Source organism: Lepisosteus oculatus, chromosome 1 (assembly GCF_040954835.1).
Source record: "Lepisosteus oculatus isolate fLepOcu1 chromosome 1, fLepOcu1.hap2, whole genome shotgun sequence".
Taxonomy (NCBI): Eukaryota; Metazoa; Chordata; class Actinopteri; order Semionotiformes; family Lepisosteidae; genus Lepisosteus; species Lepisosteus oculatus.
In genome coordinates this window covers 68,554,509-68,572,573 of record NC_090696.1, presented here as the reverse complement: position 1 = coordinate 68,572,573, position 18,065 = coordinate 68,554,509, and the positions used below count along the sequence as shown (strand labels likewise).

The following is an 18,065-nucleotide window of genomic DNA, read 5'->3' as shown; positions in this document are numbered from 1 at the left end:
TCAATGAATGGATAGAATTTTATAAGTTCCAACACCAGGCCCTGTTTGTTTGCCACCATGTTTTTGTAAGATTAAAGCAATACTCGTTTGACCAAAAAAATCCCCCATTTTGTAACACAAATTTGCGAATATGATAAGCATTGTCTGTATTTTATAACGGCAGTGAGCTCGTTAATGGTGTTGTACTCGGATTTCCCCCAGACACGAAACACTCTGAAACCATCAGAATACGTGATTAGTCTGTGAATGTTTCCTCTTGGGACCCATATTTTAAAATGTATTCTCCAAAAACTAGTTGTTTTGTAGGAGAAGCACACTAAAGACAAAAACATGCAAGCGCTGGAACTGTTTAAAAAGTTTATTCTTAACCATAAATTATCTGACACAGGCTTTACATTTCAGCATATTAACAAATGAAAAAATAAACCTCTCATAAATAAGTATAAAAATACAGTCTAATAAAAATAAAAATATTCCATATATCTATGTTCCTGAAGTTCTGTTTTGACAGTTTCTTACACATTGGTCCTCTGGGGTGACTGCGGGTGCTGACCCTGAATGTCAGAACCAGTGCCAAGTGTAGTATCTTAGTATCTGCATAGCAGGAGTTACATTCAGTTGAGCTGTCATCTGTTCCTGTCCACCTAAACCACTTCGGGAGAAAAGAGAGGCTCACATTAGTATGTTAATGTCAATGAGGCCTTTAAGGCTCTTCCATGTACCTTAGGTCCTAGCTTAAGCAGCTCAGTAATTTCTCTGAACATCCATCATCTAGCTTTAAAGTTGAACAGCTAAACATCAACGTCCTCTGTAAATGCATTTATCTAAGTGCAGGTTCTTATTTGATGCTGTGTCTAAGTCGCAGTTCTCAGTCACCATGTACTGCACATTTATTGTTATTTTCCCAAATTAGAAAACCCACAAAGCTCTAAAGTAATGCACAGTCCAGATAAAACCACGTACAGTACAAATCACACTCAAAGAGTTAATAGTTTGACATTGGCTTAGCATCTGGGAATCAAGGACTGAAATTGTGTTTTACCTCTTTATATATAGTGTTCATTAGCATATGCATCCTCAGTTTCTGTAAGAAAATATCAAACATCATTCACTTGGGGCTGCATTGCCATCAGGCATTATTTCCATCCCACATATCAGTTGCTGTGGCTCAGGGTTGTGTAAGCTTGCCAGCTTGTCTTTTGTGAGCCAGTGCGAATTTTCACTATGAGCTATCTAAACTCATTGAGAACACCCTTAACCAAACTGTGCATGACCTGCCTTGTTCCATTGTGAACGTCTGGGTTGATACCAGTACGTTCTTTCACGGCAGAGAAACTACAGGACTGAAAATGCATTATTTTCTTCGAAATACCTCCATATTAAAATGTTCCCTCCAATAAAAACACTACAGCAAGCTATTACACTACTCTCTCTAATGGATTGTTTTTCATTTACTGTATTGTCTGACTTGCATATACTGTAAAATAAGAAGGCTTAAGCTCTCCCCGTTCTCTCAGTTTAACCGATGTGAAGAACCTTATTTTCATTTAAATAAACAAGTTTAAAATAAACCCCAGGATATGATTTTATGCTAATTATAGGCCTGAAGGATATCTTTGAATTCTGTCATGGTGATAACCTCATTACCTTGTCCTACATTCAGTTTCATTACAGAGCATCGATAGTAGTGCCATTAATAATATACTACATTTATATTGCACTTTCAAAAATACTAACCTCAAAGAGGTTTACGTAATAGAAAATTTATAATAGCTTGCAGTTATTTTTACAGATTTTTTAGTATTTGAATATCCAGTACAGATAAATTAAAAGAGCTGTCACTTTACTTCAAACAAAGATACCAAGTTCAACAGCTTTTGACAGAAAAATGTTTTACAAATGCAACAGAACTTTAAAGCTGCCAATGTTCATTTTGGAAACATTGACAAACCCTTAGTAAATACTGATTTCAAAAATGATTTGTTGCTCACAAGAGCTGCAGCATCCTCTAATTTGCATTTCTTCTAAGCGCTCAATAAAATTATAAATTTATTGTTGTACTTTAGTTGTCCTCAAACAGTTATCCCAAAGTACTTTACAAAATTGCATTTTAAATTGCGTTTTAAAGCCCATAAACACAAGTACACTGTGGGTGTTATACTTAGACTTTATATTTAACATCCAGCAATGCAGGATCAATAGAGTCTAATTAAATTGTTCAATTCATTTAGGCTCTATTTTTAGGCTTCTTGGGCCTCTAATTACTGCATTATCAAAATATGGAAAAACGTCAATGAGTTCTTTGAACACAAGTTTCTTACCTTCTAAAAAACCTTCATTCTGATAAATAGGTTGATCCTCTTCTACAAAAACAATGAATGCCAAGTTACTTTAAGATTTCAAGTTACGTTTTTGCAATCTTTTACATTAGATAAATGAAAATAGACGTTTGAAAAAATTCAATTGGATGCAATTACAAAGACCTAACTAAGGACATTTCTTGCTCATTTTAAATTCTACTCAGAAACTGAAAGTGAAGCTGGTACAGAAATTAGACAACCCTGGGATCGTAAGATTTAATTCAACCTGACTATACAGACTGTATGGCTATGACCTATCCTGTGTTTGCCTGTTCAGTCACTATGACATTCGCTTCAATGAATTATATTGATGACGTACAGCTGAGTTTGACCAAAACAACAAGCAGGTCATTACCTGATTCTTGTTCGGGAATTGGAGTTAACGGCCTATCAATTGCTGTAAGAAAAGTAAATTTTAACATTTAACAAAATGGATACATCAAAGACTGTTCAATGTCTTCCACTAATTTAATTCCTGTTTGTTTGTTTTACCACAGCTACAGAGTATGCGATTCAGCAGCACTGGAAGAACAGATACACTACAGTTCATGGCTTAACTACAATTTCAAAAAAAGGAAAAACAACCTAAGTTGTTGAGGTGCTGCCCAGGGAAATTCAAGATGAGCTGGACACACACCCATTCTATTTCTATGTCCCTCTTTTCTTATTAAAATCTCTAAATTGTGGCATAGAAAATGTCCTGAAAATGTTGACAGCATTTAATTAAAAAAATATATAACCTTTTTTTTAAGTATTTGGTTGCACAGTGCTCTGAGACAAGTGCATAAAGCTTACAGCCTGTTGAGCTCAGCTAACTGCTGGGGAAGTTATTTACTTGTCAAGATACACAAGATTCCTGACCTCTTTTTTAACATAAACAGCCAGAGGAGGTTAGCAATTTCAATTTACTTTGTACCAAGCGCTGGGCCCAACAGATTCCCCCAGCTTGGCACATTGTTTCAAGGAAATGGCAGCTGGAATTCAATGCAATTAATTTTCTGCAAAACTAAGTACACTTATGATGGGTGGACTGTATGTGATTCCTGCCTTTACCTGTACATTGTTGTTATTTTTAACCCATAGCTACAAATTAAATACAGGAATTTATTTAAAACATTCTACTACAACAAGGTAATCTGAAAATTCATGATTGAATATGGAACTGTTTAAAAATAGTATCTGGTGATGGAAATAATCTATTTAATATCTGATTTGAAAAAGGGATAAGGAAAAAGACAAGGAAAAGGTGACTAGAGAGTAAAATGTGTAAAAAGACCTGGGTTTGGACAGGATAATAAACAGGTTGTTACCTGATCTTCGTGTTGGATTTGACAGATTCTGCTGATTTGCCTCCCCTGTGAAAAGCATGACATCAAACTAAAGTTTAAAAAAAATATTTAGATGAATTAAAAAGGTTTAATTTTATCTTATTAATAATATCTTATTATTAGACATACAGGACCATCTAATATTAATTTTAGTCATCTTTTCATAGTGGAAGTAATTGGTTAAGGGTTATAATACCAATACTGTATGTTTTCTGTTCACTGAACTTAAATCATTACAGCTGCTTTCTTCCCTTAAATTCAAAAAGTCCATTTATTAAAACATTGGGCAGTGAGCCAATGCAACACTTCTTTATAAATACTGTTAAAATGTAAGGGTATTCATTTTATTTTTTCAGAGAATTTCTCATTTAGTAATTTATTACATTGAATTTAAAATTTTAAACAAACCAAGGGCACTCACAGAAAAACAAAGTTTAATATAATTAACAACATTAATATAATTTAAGATCATACCAGATTCTTTCTTACCTCTTAACATGTTGCTGAGAACATTTTGATATTCCCAATTCTGGTTTGATAATGGTGGTTTTCCTGGAGGGGAAAAAAAAAGAGCTCATTTGTACCATTTCAATAGCATAGAGAAAGGACTATTCTTCACAGTTTCTTTTACACAGTTTCATGGTATCAAAGAAGCATCCCAATTATTTCGAGACCAATGAAATCTTTCTGCTGTGTTCCTGGTTTCACTGCTGTGCTTATAATCCCTGTCAGCCGTGCACCAGAGTACAGCAGGTGACACAATTATGACTTTGAATGGGAAAATTTGGGGATTAGCTACTGTTTTTCTTTAGTACTTTTGAAATGTCTACAAATACAATTAGAAGTTGTTCCATGCAACTGATATCTGCTTCCATAAGCAACAACTACAGCAGTGATATCTCACTTCTTCTTGTGTAATCCTCTACTACTAAACAAGACGTTGTCAAGACGTTTCTTATTCGGACCAAATGTACTAAAGCATTGTGATCTAGTGAAAGTTGGAACCATCTTGGCTCCACCAGGCCCAATGGGGGGGTGGGGAAGAGCCCTGGAATCACAGGGAAAGCGGCTGTTAGGATAGGATCTCTGTGGAATTAGCTGCACCCATCGGTAATTAGGAAGCTTATAACAGAGCAGCCTGAAGAGAGATATTCGGTTTTGGACTAGACTCCAGAGAAGGACATCAAACTGGCTGTTCTGCGTCAAGCATCCCAGTGTTCTGGAGGAGGAAACCTGACCAAACAGGATCTGTTGGGAAGGAGAAAGAGGTAGGGCTCTGTCTAGAGCTGGCTTGGGCTCACTTACAGTACGTGCCTGTTTGAGTCAGCGAGCTGTGAGCGAGTTTGAGAACATATAGTGAATACTGTTCTCTGTGAACAACTCCAGCAATGCCATGGTTATTTACCACAATTTTTGCAGCAGAGATTCGCTCTCATGTACAGTAATTTTCTCTTTTGTTTTTGCTTTGCAGTGGCTGTTAATGAGGTTTCAGGTCTGAAGTGCCTAAATACAGACTGGTAGGCTGAAAGTGCCTCCAGATCCCAGGAGGATAACTGTTTGTGCCTGATCACAGAGCAAATCTTCTTTACTCTGCAGGAGCACGAGATTCACGACACCCCTCCTCCCAATTCGCAACACAACAATTCAGCAAACAGATTCCAACAGGAATAATACTCACTCCTGCAGGTGCGTGTCTTCCAGTATATTTGACACAGTACAACGGTAAGCACCAGCAAGACAACTGTTAATATCAAGGTCAGCCAAAAGATTCGAACCTTACATGACCAATCTGTAAAGAAAGAGAAATTGTTCAAACATAGGGTTTAGTGTCCCAGACAAACACAATGACAAATGACAGAAAGAATAACTGTTAATACTGTTCAACACAATCTGAGCTATAAGGATATGTAGAATATTGAACAGCTAAAGTCACTGGCAAGAAGCAAACGTGCAAATAGCCCACACTTCTATACAGTATATCATGAAATAATAATGAACACTCATTCATTACTATTCATTTACAAATAACCTCATAGCCTATCCCTCTCAGTCAGTGAGCTCTTCACCTTGTGGTTTTCACAATGCAATTCATTAGAGTCTGGTGGCTGCTTCACAGCTCAATCAAGGGATATACTGTTTGCGCTTCAGGGTAAATTCATCTTCCCATTTCCCCCTAGAGGCCTCCTTGCTTTTTGAAACTATACTCTTGGGATCTGTGTGAGAAGTTTGCCCAGTGTGGATCCATTCTTCTTGTTGTTCATCTGGTCTGTTACCATTTCGGTTCCTTCACTTTTCCAGCAAAGTCACAAACTCCTATACGGTCTTAACCATTCATTCCCTTTTTTTGTCCTATATTTGTATTCCCAGCATTTGCCTTCCATGTTTTGCTGTGCTCCTTTTATTTTCCAAAACATTCTTGTTCTGGAAACCAGGCTTCATCACTGCAAGTGAGCACAGGGAATGCACCCTGGACAAAGCTTTTCTTCTTGAGAAAAAAACTATTTTCTAGATCATTAAAAGTGTTCCAATCCATTTGATTCTAATTTTCAGTTCATATTGTTTTTTTTAAACACACTAATCACCCTTCAATTAGCAGTGTATATATCGGGGGAATTTAATAAGGAATCACACTACTAAAAACTGACATTTCTCACATTATAAGTGAAATAAATTGTGAATTTCTATGATTTGATCTCTTCTGTTATCTCTGTCAACCCAAGAGAATATTTCTTTCTGATCCGGCTTCCGATGAGTCTCTTTATCAGAGGCACAAAAGACAAATCATTTTTAATACAACTATCATATCTCGGCGCTTTTAGAAAAACTTTAATTACTATAAATTTAAAAAAAAACGTATGAATCAAGAGGTGTAACAGGGAATTCATTTTTTAAGCTACTGTACAGCTGTGCTTGGTCATATGACCAGCCTGGGCAGTGGAAGAGAGCTCTAACTTTTTGGTCGGGTGCCATTCTCTAAGCAGGTAGTGTTCTTTTGTTTTGTGTTTCAAGAAAGAGAAAGATTTGGACACGTAATCCAAATCGTGGAAATAGGATTTGGAAAAAAATCCCCTTCATTCTCGAAATAAAGTTTTAAGCATGAAATGCTCTCATAACGAACAGCTTCTCTGTAGGCACCAGAGCTCTGATGGGACAAGTTCCTTGATCGTTAGAAAAGTACACAGACAGGTGTGGAGACCCACAGCACATACATTCCAAAGACAGCCATGCTTTGGTGTGCTTCAGTTTTCCAGAGCTCCATAGCAGGATCTTACTATCAAAGAGTGATCCCTTCAAATGTGAATCCTTTGATCCTTGGCAGTGACAAGCACTGCTGTTCCTTTCTATATACTTATTTACATCAACACAGGGAGTGGCTAAGCTCTGTGCTAACAATTTCTCACCTTGTGCCAAATCCCTGCCCTTCTTTTTGCCTTGCAAGCCCCTTTTGCCAGACAATAATGATCAACTTAACGAAACTGTCGTATTTCCTGTTCAAGTGCATCCTCTATTCGCTTTGAAAAGAGCCTGCTGGCTGCATTCCCCCACACCAGAATTCAGGTCACTTCTGCTCTGCGGCGGTATCGGTAAAGAGTTAAATGGAAAACAGTGAAACTGTCACAGTGAGGAAAGCTGCTACCATCCCTGAGGACGGAGCAGCTCTCAGAGTCTCTATAATTGACAGTCGCTCCGTTTCACCCAAGGTTTCTCGGCCACATTACCAGCAGTAAAACACAAGCAATTTATTTTTATATTTTTTAAGCAATTTAATAGAGTTGGTTTATAGCAATCAATTTTGTACCTGGCTGTAAACACACTCCAATAAAATAAAGCCTAAAGGGTAATGCGTACAAAGTCCACCGGTACATGAAATTGCTCTCTTAACAGCAGTTATAAAATTACACAAGTCCGGTGAGCAGCACGCACATTCCAGCCTCAGAGCAATACATGTTTGTGAGGTCAGCTCTGTGGCACGTGGTGCCCTGATTATCGGTAGGCATTAGTGTTTAAACAAAAGCTCCCCTTCTTGAATCAATCACATAAAAAACGTTGATATACTTGATGACTTTCCTCATAAAGTTTTAGTCAGTAAAACTATTCAATCTGTGTACTATAAGCCCTATCAGGGAGGAGCAGTCATGGTCCCTGACTTAATTGGATTGATTTAAGAGGTTTTTTTCACATTTTTCAGGAGAAGAGACCTGCAGACACACACAGACCCTCAAGCACCATGCCTGGACACTCCTAGGCAGTGAAATTGTAACTGTTATTTTCAACTTAATATTGAACTCTTCAAGACAAAGAACAGCATTACCGTCATACATGGTGTTGACATGCACTGTAGCATTCATGTCTGTGATATTCTTCCCTTCCATGTAAGCAATACAGTAGGTGTGGTTTGAGGAAGGAGGTTGGGTCCTTTGACTGGACAGGTCTTCTGTCAGGAAATAAAAAGCACTTTGTCCCGTGTCCACTCCGTGGCACAAGCTGGTGTTTAAACACCTTGTCACTGTGACAGCCTGTGTCACAGACCCCGGTTCTGGATTCAACAAAGACCCCCTGGCAGGTGACCCTGGAAACACAAATATCATTGTAGGTCAGAGAACATAGTCAGAAAATACAAACTGGTTCCAAAGAGGAGGTTTTCCCTCACTGGCTTTGTAAATGTTCTAAACATTAAAGTTGGCTCTAATTTACACAACAAGCAAGTCATCTTTTCCCATTACTCTGCGATCATTAATTCTGTAGGAAACCCAAAGAATAGGGTTTATTTACATATTCTACAACAAAAATAGAAATATTAATACTATGACCATGAATAGTAAGAACAATACAAGAGAACACAATTGTTCAGTTTGTTCAAAAGATTAACATTCACAGTTGTAGTTCTGAGTAATTTTTACTGTAGTAAAAAGTTTTAAAAATTGTTCTGCTTTGTCTGTCCTAAAGCCTTCTGTTGGCATTGTATCTCTTTACCTGTTATGTTCTGAAGCTGTCTACAGTAAACTTATCAAAAGGATCTTTACCTGGATAAAAATGAAGATCTAGCTACTATACAAGTAGCTCTTTTTGTTGTGTTTCAGTGCATAAGAAACAGTGGATTCACAGTTAAACACAGTTACTTTAAACATCACCCTACCACTTCCTTCCTTTACTGAAGTAAGCTTCAAATTTCCCTCTTATAGGGTGGTTTGTTTTCTGAGCTACTGTATGGTATCACCCTGATAGTATGATGTTGCAGCTCACTGGGAAATAAAGTTACTTTGTTAACTGTTAACTGTGGTTACTGGCCATCCAATTGTCATATAAACATTTTTATTTCCCAATTCTTTTAACTAAAGCGCTTCACATTTATACCCAGTTATACACCTGTATATTTTACTGAAGCAATCGGAGTGAAGTAATTTGCTCAAGTGACCAGCCTGTGATTTGAACCCACAACCTTCTAGGCCAGAGTCCTAACCACTCTTCAGAAGAGTTATACCACACATGTAGTCAACATACCTGCAGTTCAATGATAACCTTTATTTTATACGGAGAGTGGAAAATAAAAATGAGTGCAGTAATGCCTTTAGCTCTTAATGTTTTAATGTCCAGGTACTATATTATAATGTATATTATTACAATGATTATTACAATGTACTGTATATTACATTCTATACATATAGTATTAGACATCAGAAATAATGAATTAATAGTGTTGCTGAAAAAAATAAATGTTACCTAATGCATGTGTTCAAACGTTTCTCCAGTATATGAGTTTATTTTTCAGAAAAATAACTTAGCAAGACAGAACAATGAATAAGGTAACTTTTAATTCAAATATGAGAAACAAGGGAAAGCATTGAAATCTTTAATAGGGTGTGCTGCGTACCTGATGCTGAGATGCTCTGATACATAGTGTGCAGGTCACTTTCTGTCTCGCATATAAACCATGCCGACTGAAGGTCATCTGGTGTCCCACTCTCTCTGCGCTCAAATGTCTCTCTCTCAGAGCTCATGTTTAGGAAGCTCGTGCAGACTTCTAGGATGGTTTCCTTCAAGTGAGTTTGGGAAATGTTGAGGAAAATTAACTGTTGCATCTCATCATCAGAGGATGGACACATTGCTGTGCATGTAAAAGATATCTTGACTCCTGTGAGAGAGTGAAACAAAAGTTGAAAGAGTTCCGTGTCATCCAGGGCTATATTTATCAGTGGGTCTTAGGGGTCTAGCCATGATTTATAAGCAGCACTATCTGCCTCTGTCACAGAAGATAGAACACTCACCTGGGCTAAGAAAAGGAATCTTGCCTTCATAGTTAATAGACTGGGGGAAAATAACTGAGTTTCTCTGAGTCCAGTAACAAAGCTCAATTTATTTTCATGGTTGAAAACTTCCTCAAAAGTCATTTAAAAAAATGATGTATTAATCACTGTTTTGTTAAAGTTTCCACTTTATCTAGTTTCTAGTTTCAGCAAGTTTAATAGCTTCCTCACATAAACAAAAATGTGAAAGAGGTCATGAAACATGGTGTTCTATTGTTTAAGAGTAGGGATTTTGGGGGGTTTCTGTCCAAAATAGTTCAACTGACACACCTCCACCTTCTTTGTGTGGTTAATGTCACGATCGCAAGTCCCTCCTCTTAAGGGCACTCCAGCCCTTTCTTGTTTGTACTGATTTTCCTGCACCTGATCCTGTTCCAGCCCTTCCCTTTAAAAGCCAGACGCTCCCACCATTCCAGGCTCGGCTTTGGAAGATGGACACCCGTCTACCCACAAGTCCAGGAGAGGCTCGACGGCATAGGCTTCGCAACGGCGTCCTGACCATCTGGGTCCGGGGCTGGGAGCGCCTGGCCCCTAAACCCCTTTTTATTCCCCCGACGAAAACAGATCCCCCTCCGGCTTTTAACTTTGTTATGTCTTTGTCATGGAAGGATCACCTGGCTCCGGACATTTGCATTCCCCCGATTTTCCTATGGACTCCCTTCGGACTTGTTTGCCTTGGACCACGCCCCCCCGAGCACCAGCGCACTGTTGACACGCCTCCCAGTTTTTTTTTTCCCCTGTGTTTGTTGAACTCCCTTCCGGATTTTATCGTCTGCATAGGGTCCTGAAAAACGTTTCGTGACACTGCACAGAAAATAAAAAACTGGTCTTCTGTCAGCCATGGGAGGGTGTCGGGTAATGTATTATTAGCCAATACCTACTGTGACTTTGTCATAACTTTGACTGCAGTGAATTGCATAGTATTTAGTTTTCCCTATTTTGTAACAGTAAAGGTGTAATGCAGCAAATAATAAATAGTTCTAAATACATTTAAAAAACAAACATTTCTTCAGTTATGTTAAAACATTAAACATTTCTTCTGTTAAATTTCTACGGTTTCCCTTGGTAAGCCCCAATCATGTGTGTGTGTGTTGCACATAGTTGGTACCTATGTGTGTGGCATGGGTTGAAATCCTACACTGCTCTATTTGAGTTTCCGTCCTGTTGAGTGGCATCAGTCAGGTTTTCAGCCCCAGCAAGGCGTTTGTGAGTGTGGCAGGGTATCCCACAATCCCACAATGGCCTGCAATAACCATAGAACTACCACTAGAGGACACAGTTAAAACAGCCTTCAGATTTGAAAAAGATATGTCAGAGAGATCAAAAGGGAGACTGGGCAGAAGATTTTTTTGTTGATGCTTTGGAAAGTTTATTTTGAGAAACCTTTTTTTTCTGTTGTGTTTATTAAGCAAGGCATGAGTATAGCTTGGACCTTTTCTCTACATCTATGTTGAAGTGGGTTTTTCTCATGTTAAGGTCAACAAGATCTTATCCATCAGATCCCTGATTGATCCTGAGATCTTTTTTTTACATATCTCGGATAGAGGGCATTGACAAACCTATCCATTACATTTCTGAAGATCAATGAGAAAAATAATGTTTCTAGTTTGTAGTTGCTGTTAAATTGATAAATAACAGAAGATTTAAAACAACAAGGGGTGTGAAAAAATGGTATGCCAATAAAGGAATTGGGGTCATACTACTAATTGAAATTAATCTGAAACAAGAAATACACAAAGAGGTTACTACATTCCTCTTTGACATACTGAGAAATGCTTTTAAATGATAAAAGTATAACTACACATTTCATGCAAACGTCATGACAGATGCCAGATATGACATCAAAATGTAAAAGGTGTAAAAACTTCTGGTTAATCAGTTATAAAAAAACATGCTTGGAGGCTGAGCTCATAACTTCTCCACTGATCACAAACTACCGAATTAGTCAAAACTGACATGAGAAAGGTGGAAGGGAGCAGAAAATGGAACATTCAGATGCTTGGTCTGAGATCATAACACGATATAATGCCGCAGTTCCTAAAAAAGTTGTGAAAAAAGTTGTGGAAAAGATTGATAAAAATGAAGTCAAGGGAGGGTCAAACAACCCATTTTAAAGTGTCTCACGCAAAGTTCAACAAAAGTGTCTGAATCAGGGACTTGATCCCACAACCAAGCAGATATTAGCCCAGTTCATGAGAATTATACTTCAGTGTTATAGTGTATGGAATATTTCTGCTGCCTTTTTGAATTAAGAATATTGATCTCTTGATGTTGCATCCTGTCATGAAATAGAATACATTTAATTATTAACAAAATACTTTCCCCACATGCTTGCATGGCATTAGAAATGATGTTGAGCTATTCCATTCTTGCTGCTGGCTGTTCTTTTCTGAGAGGAAGCCACAAAAATGCCCAAGCTCTTTCAAAGAAGATTTTTTTTTATTATTTAATGAACATGTGATCATTCAAACCATTAACTTTACAATTTCATTGAAAGGACCTTGAGGACACTATTGAACATGATTTTCCAGATCGCATGTAATGCCATTGACTTTTATACCTCCTGATGGATGTTAGCAATCTCAATTTCATGTATTTTGCTCTTCATCAAGTTTATATAGTTTAACCCTGTGGCATAATCAGTTCACTGTAATCAATGGGTAACTGTGACTTCATCAAAAGCATCTGGTAGTTTTATTTAGACCACAATATTGTGAACAAAGGGGGCATCTTTAATCACTTGATTTTCATTGCAATGCAATTGCAATTTTTAGTGCACACTTGGAGGCTTTCTTGAAAGCTGAGATTCATTGCAATTGAGACCTTATTAAGGTAAGGTTTCACTGCATGATGCCACACAACCACATTTGCAAAGGCAGCAGCGTCTTGAAAGGAAATGACTACAGCTTCATAACAGATGTAAACAGCAAGATTATTTACATCCATGCCAGTGACTCTGAAGCTTTGGAGATCACCTTAAATAAGCAAAATGACCAAGCCCGGAATTTTATGTTTGTGCAAATAGATGCACCACCAGTTTTAAAAGCGCAAGGTGAATCCCTCACTCTGCAGTTATTACCTACGACAAACTAATTTCACCTACATTATTCACATTAGAAACACGAAGCAAGGAACTCCACAGTTCTGGATTAACAACCAGGGACAAGAGGCACTTGAAGCTAAAAACTTGGCTCCTTTCATGAAATGGCAGGGAGAGCCAGTTTCTGCTGACCCTGGAAACGTGTCCCGGGTCAGCAACAGTCCAACAGAAAAACAACAACAGATAACATAAGAACAGGAACACATGAGGGAAGAACATTTGGCCCACCTAGACCATCCAATGGCCACTAGTAAATCCAAGGATCTCATCAAATCTCTTGGTAAAGCCTGGCCTACCAAAATTTCTCCCTTAATTCAATTAGTGAAGCAGTTTCAGATTTTACCATCTGATATGTTGTGTAGTGGAGATGTTGGTGCTATACTTCAGTGGTGGATGAAGTAGGTCGCTTCCTGTATGTAAAGTGCTTTGGGATCCTTCAAGATGAAAAGCATTATACAATTGCAACAGATTATCAGTTGTTTTTGTAATAGAAGGCACATGGTGCTGAACTGAAGAGCTTGTCTTTTTCAGCCTCGGGCCAAACATATAAAGACATCTTGTACACTCTGAGTAGTTCTTCTCGAAGAACTCAGGTTAATATTACAGAGTGAGAAAGAGTGTGATCGTGCAATGCATTCTTGATTATGATTTGTCAGCAAAATAGAGATATCAAGCTAAAGTCATTATTTTCCCATCAGGAGCCTCTTCACTCTCAGCTATCATGCTGTTGCAGAAACCCTTGTTAAGCTTTTATCAATCTCTGAACTGCTCAGGTAATCTCGCTTATGTCTGTTTGCAACAGTTGCAAGACAAAAAGGAAAAAGAAACTGCTCTTGACAGAAAGATACAGCTTTCGACACAAATGGCAGAATGAATTCTGAGATACTGTATGAACTGCAGCCCAAGTGGCTGAGACATCTACGACATGATCTAGCGTTACAGTATTTATGAGCATTAACAGTGAGCTCAAAATCTAAAATAGTGTTTTATTCAGTGATTACAAAGCAATAGTTCCTGCACTGTAATTACATCAGATATTGCCGTTCTGACACACTTCCTGAGCAGCAGCAGCCGGCTGACAAAGGTTAGCTGGCCGTCGTTGTCTCCTGCTGATGACATTGCTGAGCCGATTCAGGTCAGGAGAACAAGCTGGCCAAGGCAAGACCCTGATATTGTTTTCTAGAAGCTCTGTCCTTGTACTTCTAGCCCTGTTTCATTTTATCTTTAATCTGGAAAAATGAGACTTCCGAATTGGCTTGTAGGAAAGGCAAAACTGTTGGCTCGAAGACTTTGTCAGTACATCGCTCAAGAGTAAAGTTGTCCTCAATTTGCACCAGAAACATTGATGTGATAGAGGAGATGCCTTCCAGCATCACTGCACCTCCACCACTCTCTGTGCTACTTTGACTAACATAACTGGCAGCATGATGCTCACCACGATATCCCCATGTAATGTATTCCATCAGGGATGCCCAGAGCGAAACTGCATATATTAGTGAATTAAACACTCCAGCATCCCCTCTACCGCCTTGGCTCACAGAATCAGGTAATTTTATCTCTTATCTATCAGCTTTTCTCCTGAACCGCCTCTGAGTATGTACATAATCTTCGTGCTGATTGGGAGCTGCGGTCATTGTGCCAAGGTGCTGATTGTGTTTTTCTTCCTGGAATATCTAATGCTGTAGCCGCTGCAGTTTGAAAATTATTATACAGATGGAAGTCACAGTCCTGGGCTGGTGTGGTGGGCTTTCAGAATATGGCCTGTCCCTTACAGAGCTGGTTTCTGGTTTCTTTGAACTAGTCTGCTGACGGCTACAGCAGAACATCTCATTCTCCAGAGAGTTCCAGAGAAAACATTTGAACTGAAAAAGGGCGCCGAAAAAGTGCAAAAAAATCGTCCCAGCAGCAACCAGGTGAACTTTGATATTTAGGCAGGTCATGCCTTTTCTTGCAAAAATGATAACCATGTCATTTGAAATAGCTTTTTATACAGATTCCTAACAAAATTTGCCAATACATCAATAATAATAATAATAATTAATAATAATTGCTTACACTTATATAGCGCTTTTTCTGGACACTCAAAGCCCTTTACAGGTAATGGGGTCTCCCCTCCACCACCACCAATGTGCAGCATCCACCTGGATGATGCGACAGCAGCCATAGTGCGCCAGAACGCTCACCACACATCAGCTATTAGTGGGGAGGAGAGCAGAGAGTAATGAAGCCAATTCATAGATGGGGATTATTAGGAGGCCATGATTGGTTAAGGCCAATGGGAAATTTGGCCAGGACGCCGGGGTTACACCCCTACTCTTTTCGAGAAACTCCCTGGGATTTTTAATGACCACAGAGAGTCAGGACCTCGGTTTTACGTCTCATCCGAAGGATGAGATACCTAAAACAACCCACTTGGTGTTTTTATTATATCAAATGACTTGAAGTCTGCAGGTTCCTATCCCATAGAATAATTGAGCTCAGTCAACAGACCTACTGTGACAGATCCCCACTGTACAGTAGGTACCATGACCTTCTGCCTTTGGCCTTTAGAAGAAATGACTCAGCCAGATCACAGCATAATTACAGCCTAAGGAAGTAACACACAGTGACAAGATGATAAAAACACAAGTGCAGTGGCAGCAAAGTAAATATTGTAAAACACAAAGAAAAAACAGTCACCCCTTAGCTTTTAAAGACAAGATGTGTAGGACCCAGGATCAGGTACTTATTTTGGTGTTGTAATTGCTTTAAGTAACATTGCTTCTGTAATGTCACTATTCTAGAAAATTCTTTGAAGTAGCTTCTCAGTATTTTCAAATCCATGAATCTTACTATTATTTTATCCTTATCATTGGTAGTTTAGCAAAAATAGAATAATAACCTTTATTTTGCAGAGAGTCGTTCATGTCACATATTTCAGTGCTACGGCTGTACTGGAGCTGGTTTAAATTCTTAGCCTGGGCCCTTGAGTAATAACTTTCTCCGCAATTGTTGTCTTGGAAAGATCTTTGATGTGTAGATTTTCTTCATTTTAACAGACATAGCCTACTTATATAACAGACATAGCCTAAATGTAATCAACTCCGGGTATAGGCATTTAGCTCTTCTGCTGGCATGCTAGTAATTTTGGCAACTTGGTCAAGAAATAATACTGAAAATCAAGTGTACCTAATGGGTAAAAATGTCTAGGGGGAGGTGGGGTTACCATTTATCTTTAAGATAATTAACAATGCTTTCTTGTTTATGAATCCCTAAATAACCTAATCCAGTCAGAATTAAAACTGAGCTCTCGAAAATGAAAATGTCTGATAGCCACAGGCTGCTACAGACCAGTTTGCTCCTCTTATTTATTAAAGAGGTTGCTCCTTACTTGAGCTCTTATGTTATATTACAGGGAGATTTAATGGGGATATGTTAAAACCTACTGACATCTTTAAAAGCCAATTTGAATTTCTTTAAACCTCTTTCAGATTATAATTTGGCCTCTTGAAATTGATTCTAAATCACCAAATAAATCAACTTTGACATCACACTCACAAACTCCCCTATCAAGAACCAGTCAGCTGTATTATGTAAGAACTTCAGCTGTTTCATAGCATGTTAGCAACAGCATGAAAGAGAATCTTCATCCTCTGATTTGATCTCAAATACATTTTAATAATTTTAAATCTTAAACATTCAAGAATCTGGTATGATAGTGCTTTTATTTTCAAACCCACTATTAATAAATTCCAAGCTACAGTAAATTCAAGTTTAAAACTGGTTTCCTTCACCACAAGAGGTTGTACTCCCAGGCATGGACCGTGGTGATGTTTAAAAAAAGACATCTAAGAGCCGTTCTTCGGAAACATGATGCCCTTATTCTATTCACCCATCGGATTTATCGCACGTGTAAGTTCATTTACAAATATTTCATTAGAGATGCACTTCCCCGTCTTCATAATTTATGGCCATTCTCCATGCCATCTTACACTTTAAGGTAGTACTTCATCAGATTGAATCCCCCGCAAGAGCAGCTACAAAGTTTGCCAAGAGGTATTCCAATTTGCCACCATCAATGACTGTAACAATCTGTAAAGTGAGCAGAAAATGTCTGCCTTTGAATTTGAAACACCTTCATGTTTTTCAATTTCCTTATTAGATTCCTTCTGCCTGACACCTGCACCTATTGACATTTCCACTTCGTATTATTTTACAATACAGATTGTTCTTTTCTGTCTTTTTCTGCTTTGTCTTCTGTACTGGTAAGAAGCTCTTGTCCAGACTGCTATTGAAAATGAGAATTTGTTTTCAACTTACCGGTCTTGTAATATAATGAATTATTACTAATGCCTCTAAAAATAGCTCGTTATTATTTGTATTGAAGTTGTAATACAGGATGGCAATATGAAATTGAATTTTCCCTTAAAAAATGAAAGTTTTTCTCATCTAAGATCTAAGATTCATAGATCATAATCATAGATCTAAGAAACATGATCTGCTTCTGAGATAAAAAGGCTTTACCTGGCTTTACTTTCATTAACAATTGAACAATTGAACACACAGCAGGGAAAGCAGTATACTGTAAAAGATCCTGTTTTTTTATTCAAACACCCTGAAAGTCTTCTAAGATTACATACACAGTGACCTGTGATACTCACCTTCAGGTGCGGTGAAAAACTCTGGGAGACACATGACAAGAACGACCAAAATTAATATGAGGAGCTTGGCGAGAGCTGCCTTTGTCATTCTAATGACACATGGACAGGCACACGGGCATGGCTTCTTCTGCTGGCTGCTTCCTGCTTCTCAGGGGCTTTTGTGTGATCCTGAGTTGCGCAAAGCTCCTTTTCTCTGTTCCACTTGGAGGAAAAAGCTATGAGTTTTGTAAGTGGCTCGTTGTGTTGCTTCAGCCGCTGGTAGACGGCTATAAGACAGTTATTTTTTGTTCACAGACGCAAACCACCGTTCCCGTCCACTTCCTGTGTAACTT

The 18,065-nt window shown here is 38.3% G+C and overlaps 1 protein-coding gene across 2 annotated transcripts; it reads right to left on the bottom strand.

Moving 5' to 3' along the window:
* Positions 1-343: 343 nt before the first annotated feature.
* LOC107077139 (transmembrane protein 156) lies at positions 344-18,065 on the bottom strand. Of its 2 annotated transcripts, none has more exons than XR_001478248.2 (10): positions 17,734-18,065; positions 9,561-9,821; positions 8,001-8,258; positions 5,367-5,477; positions 4,178-4,936; positions 3,671-3,715; positions 2,716-2,757; positions 2,322-2,363; positions 1,043-1,084; positions 344-652 (listed from the first exon to the last, which is right to left on the bottom strand). XR_001478248.2 is itself a non-coding variant. In XM_015345401.2 (10 exons), exons 1-9 carry the CDS (start codon positions 17,819-17,821, stop codon positions 1,047-1,049), a joined length of 948 nt encoding a protein of 315 aa, XP_015200887.2. In that variant the 5' UTR covers positions 17,822-18,053; the 3' UTR covers positions 344-652; positions 1,043-1,046. The 2 variants fall into 2 exon arrangements, 1 of the variants encoding a protein (XP_015200887.2); XM_015345401.2 differs by having other exon boundaries at positions 4,178-4,240; positions 17,734-18,053.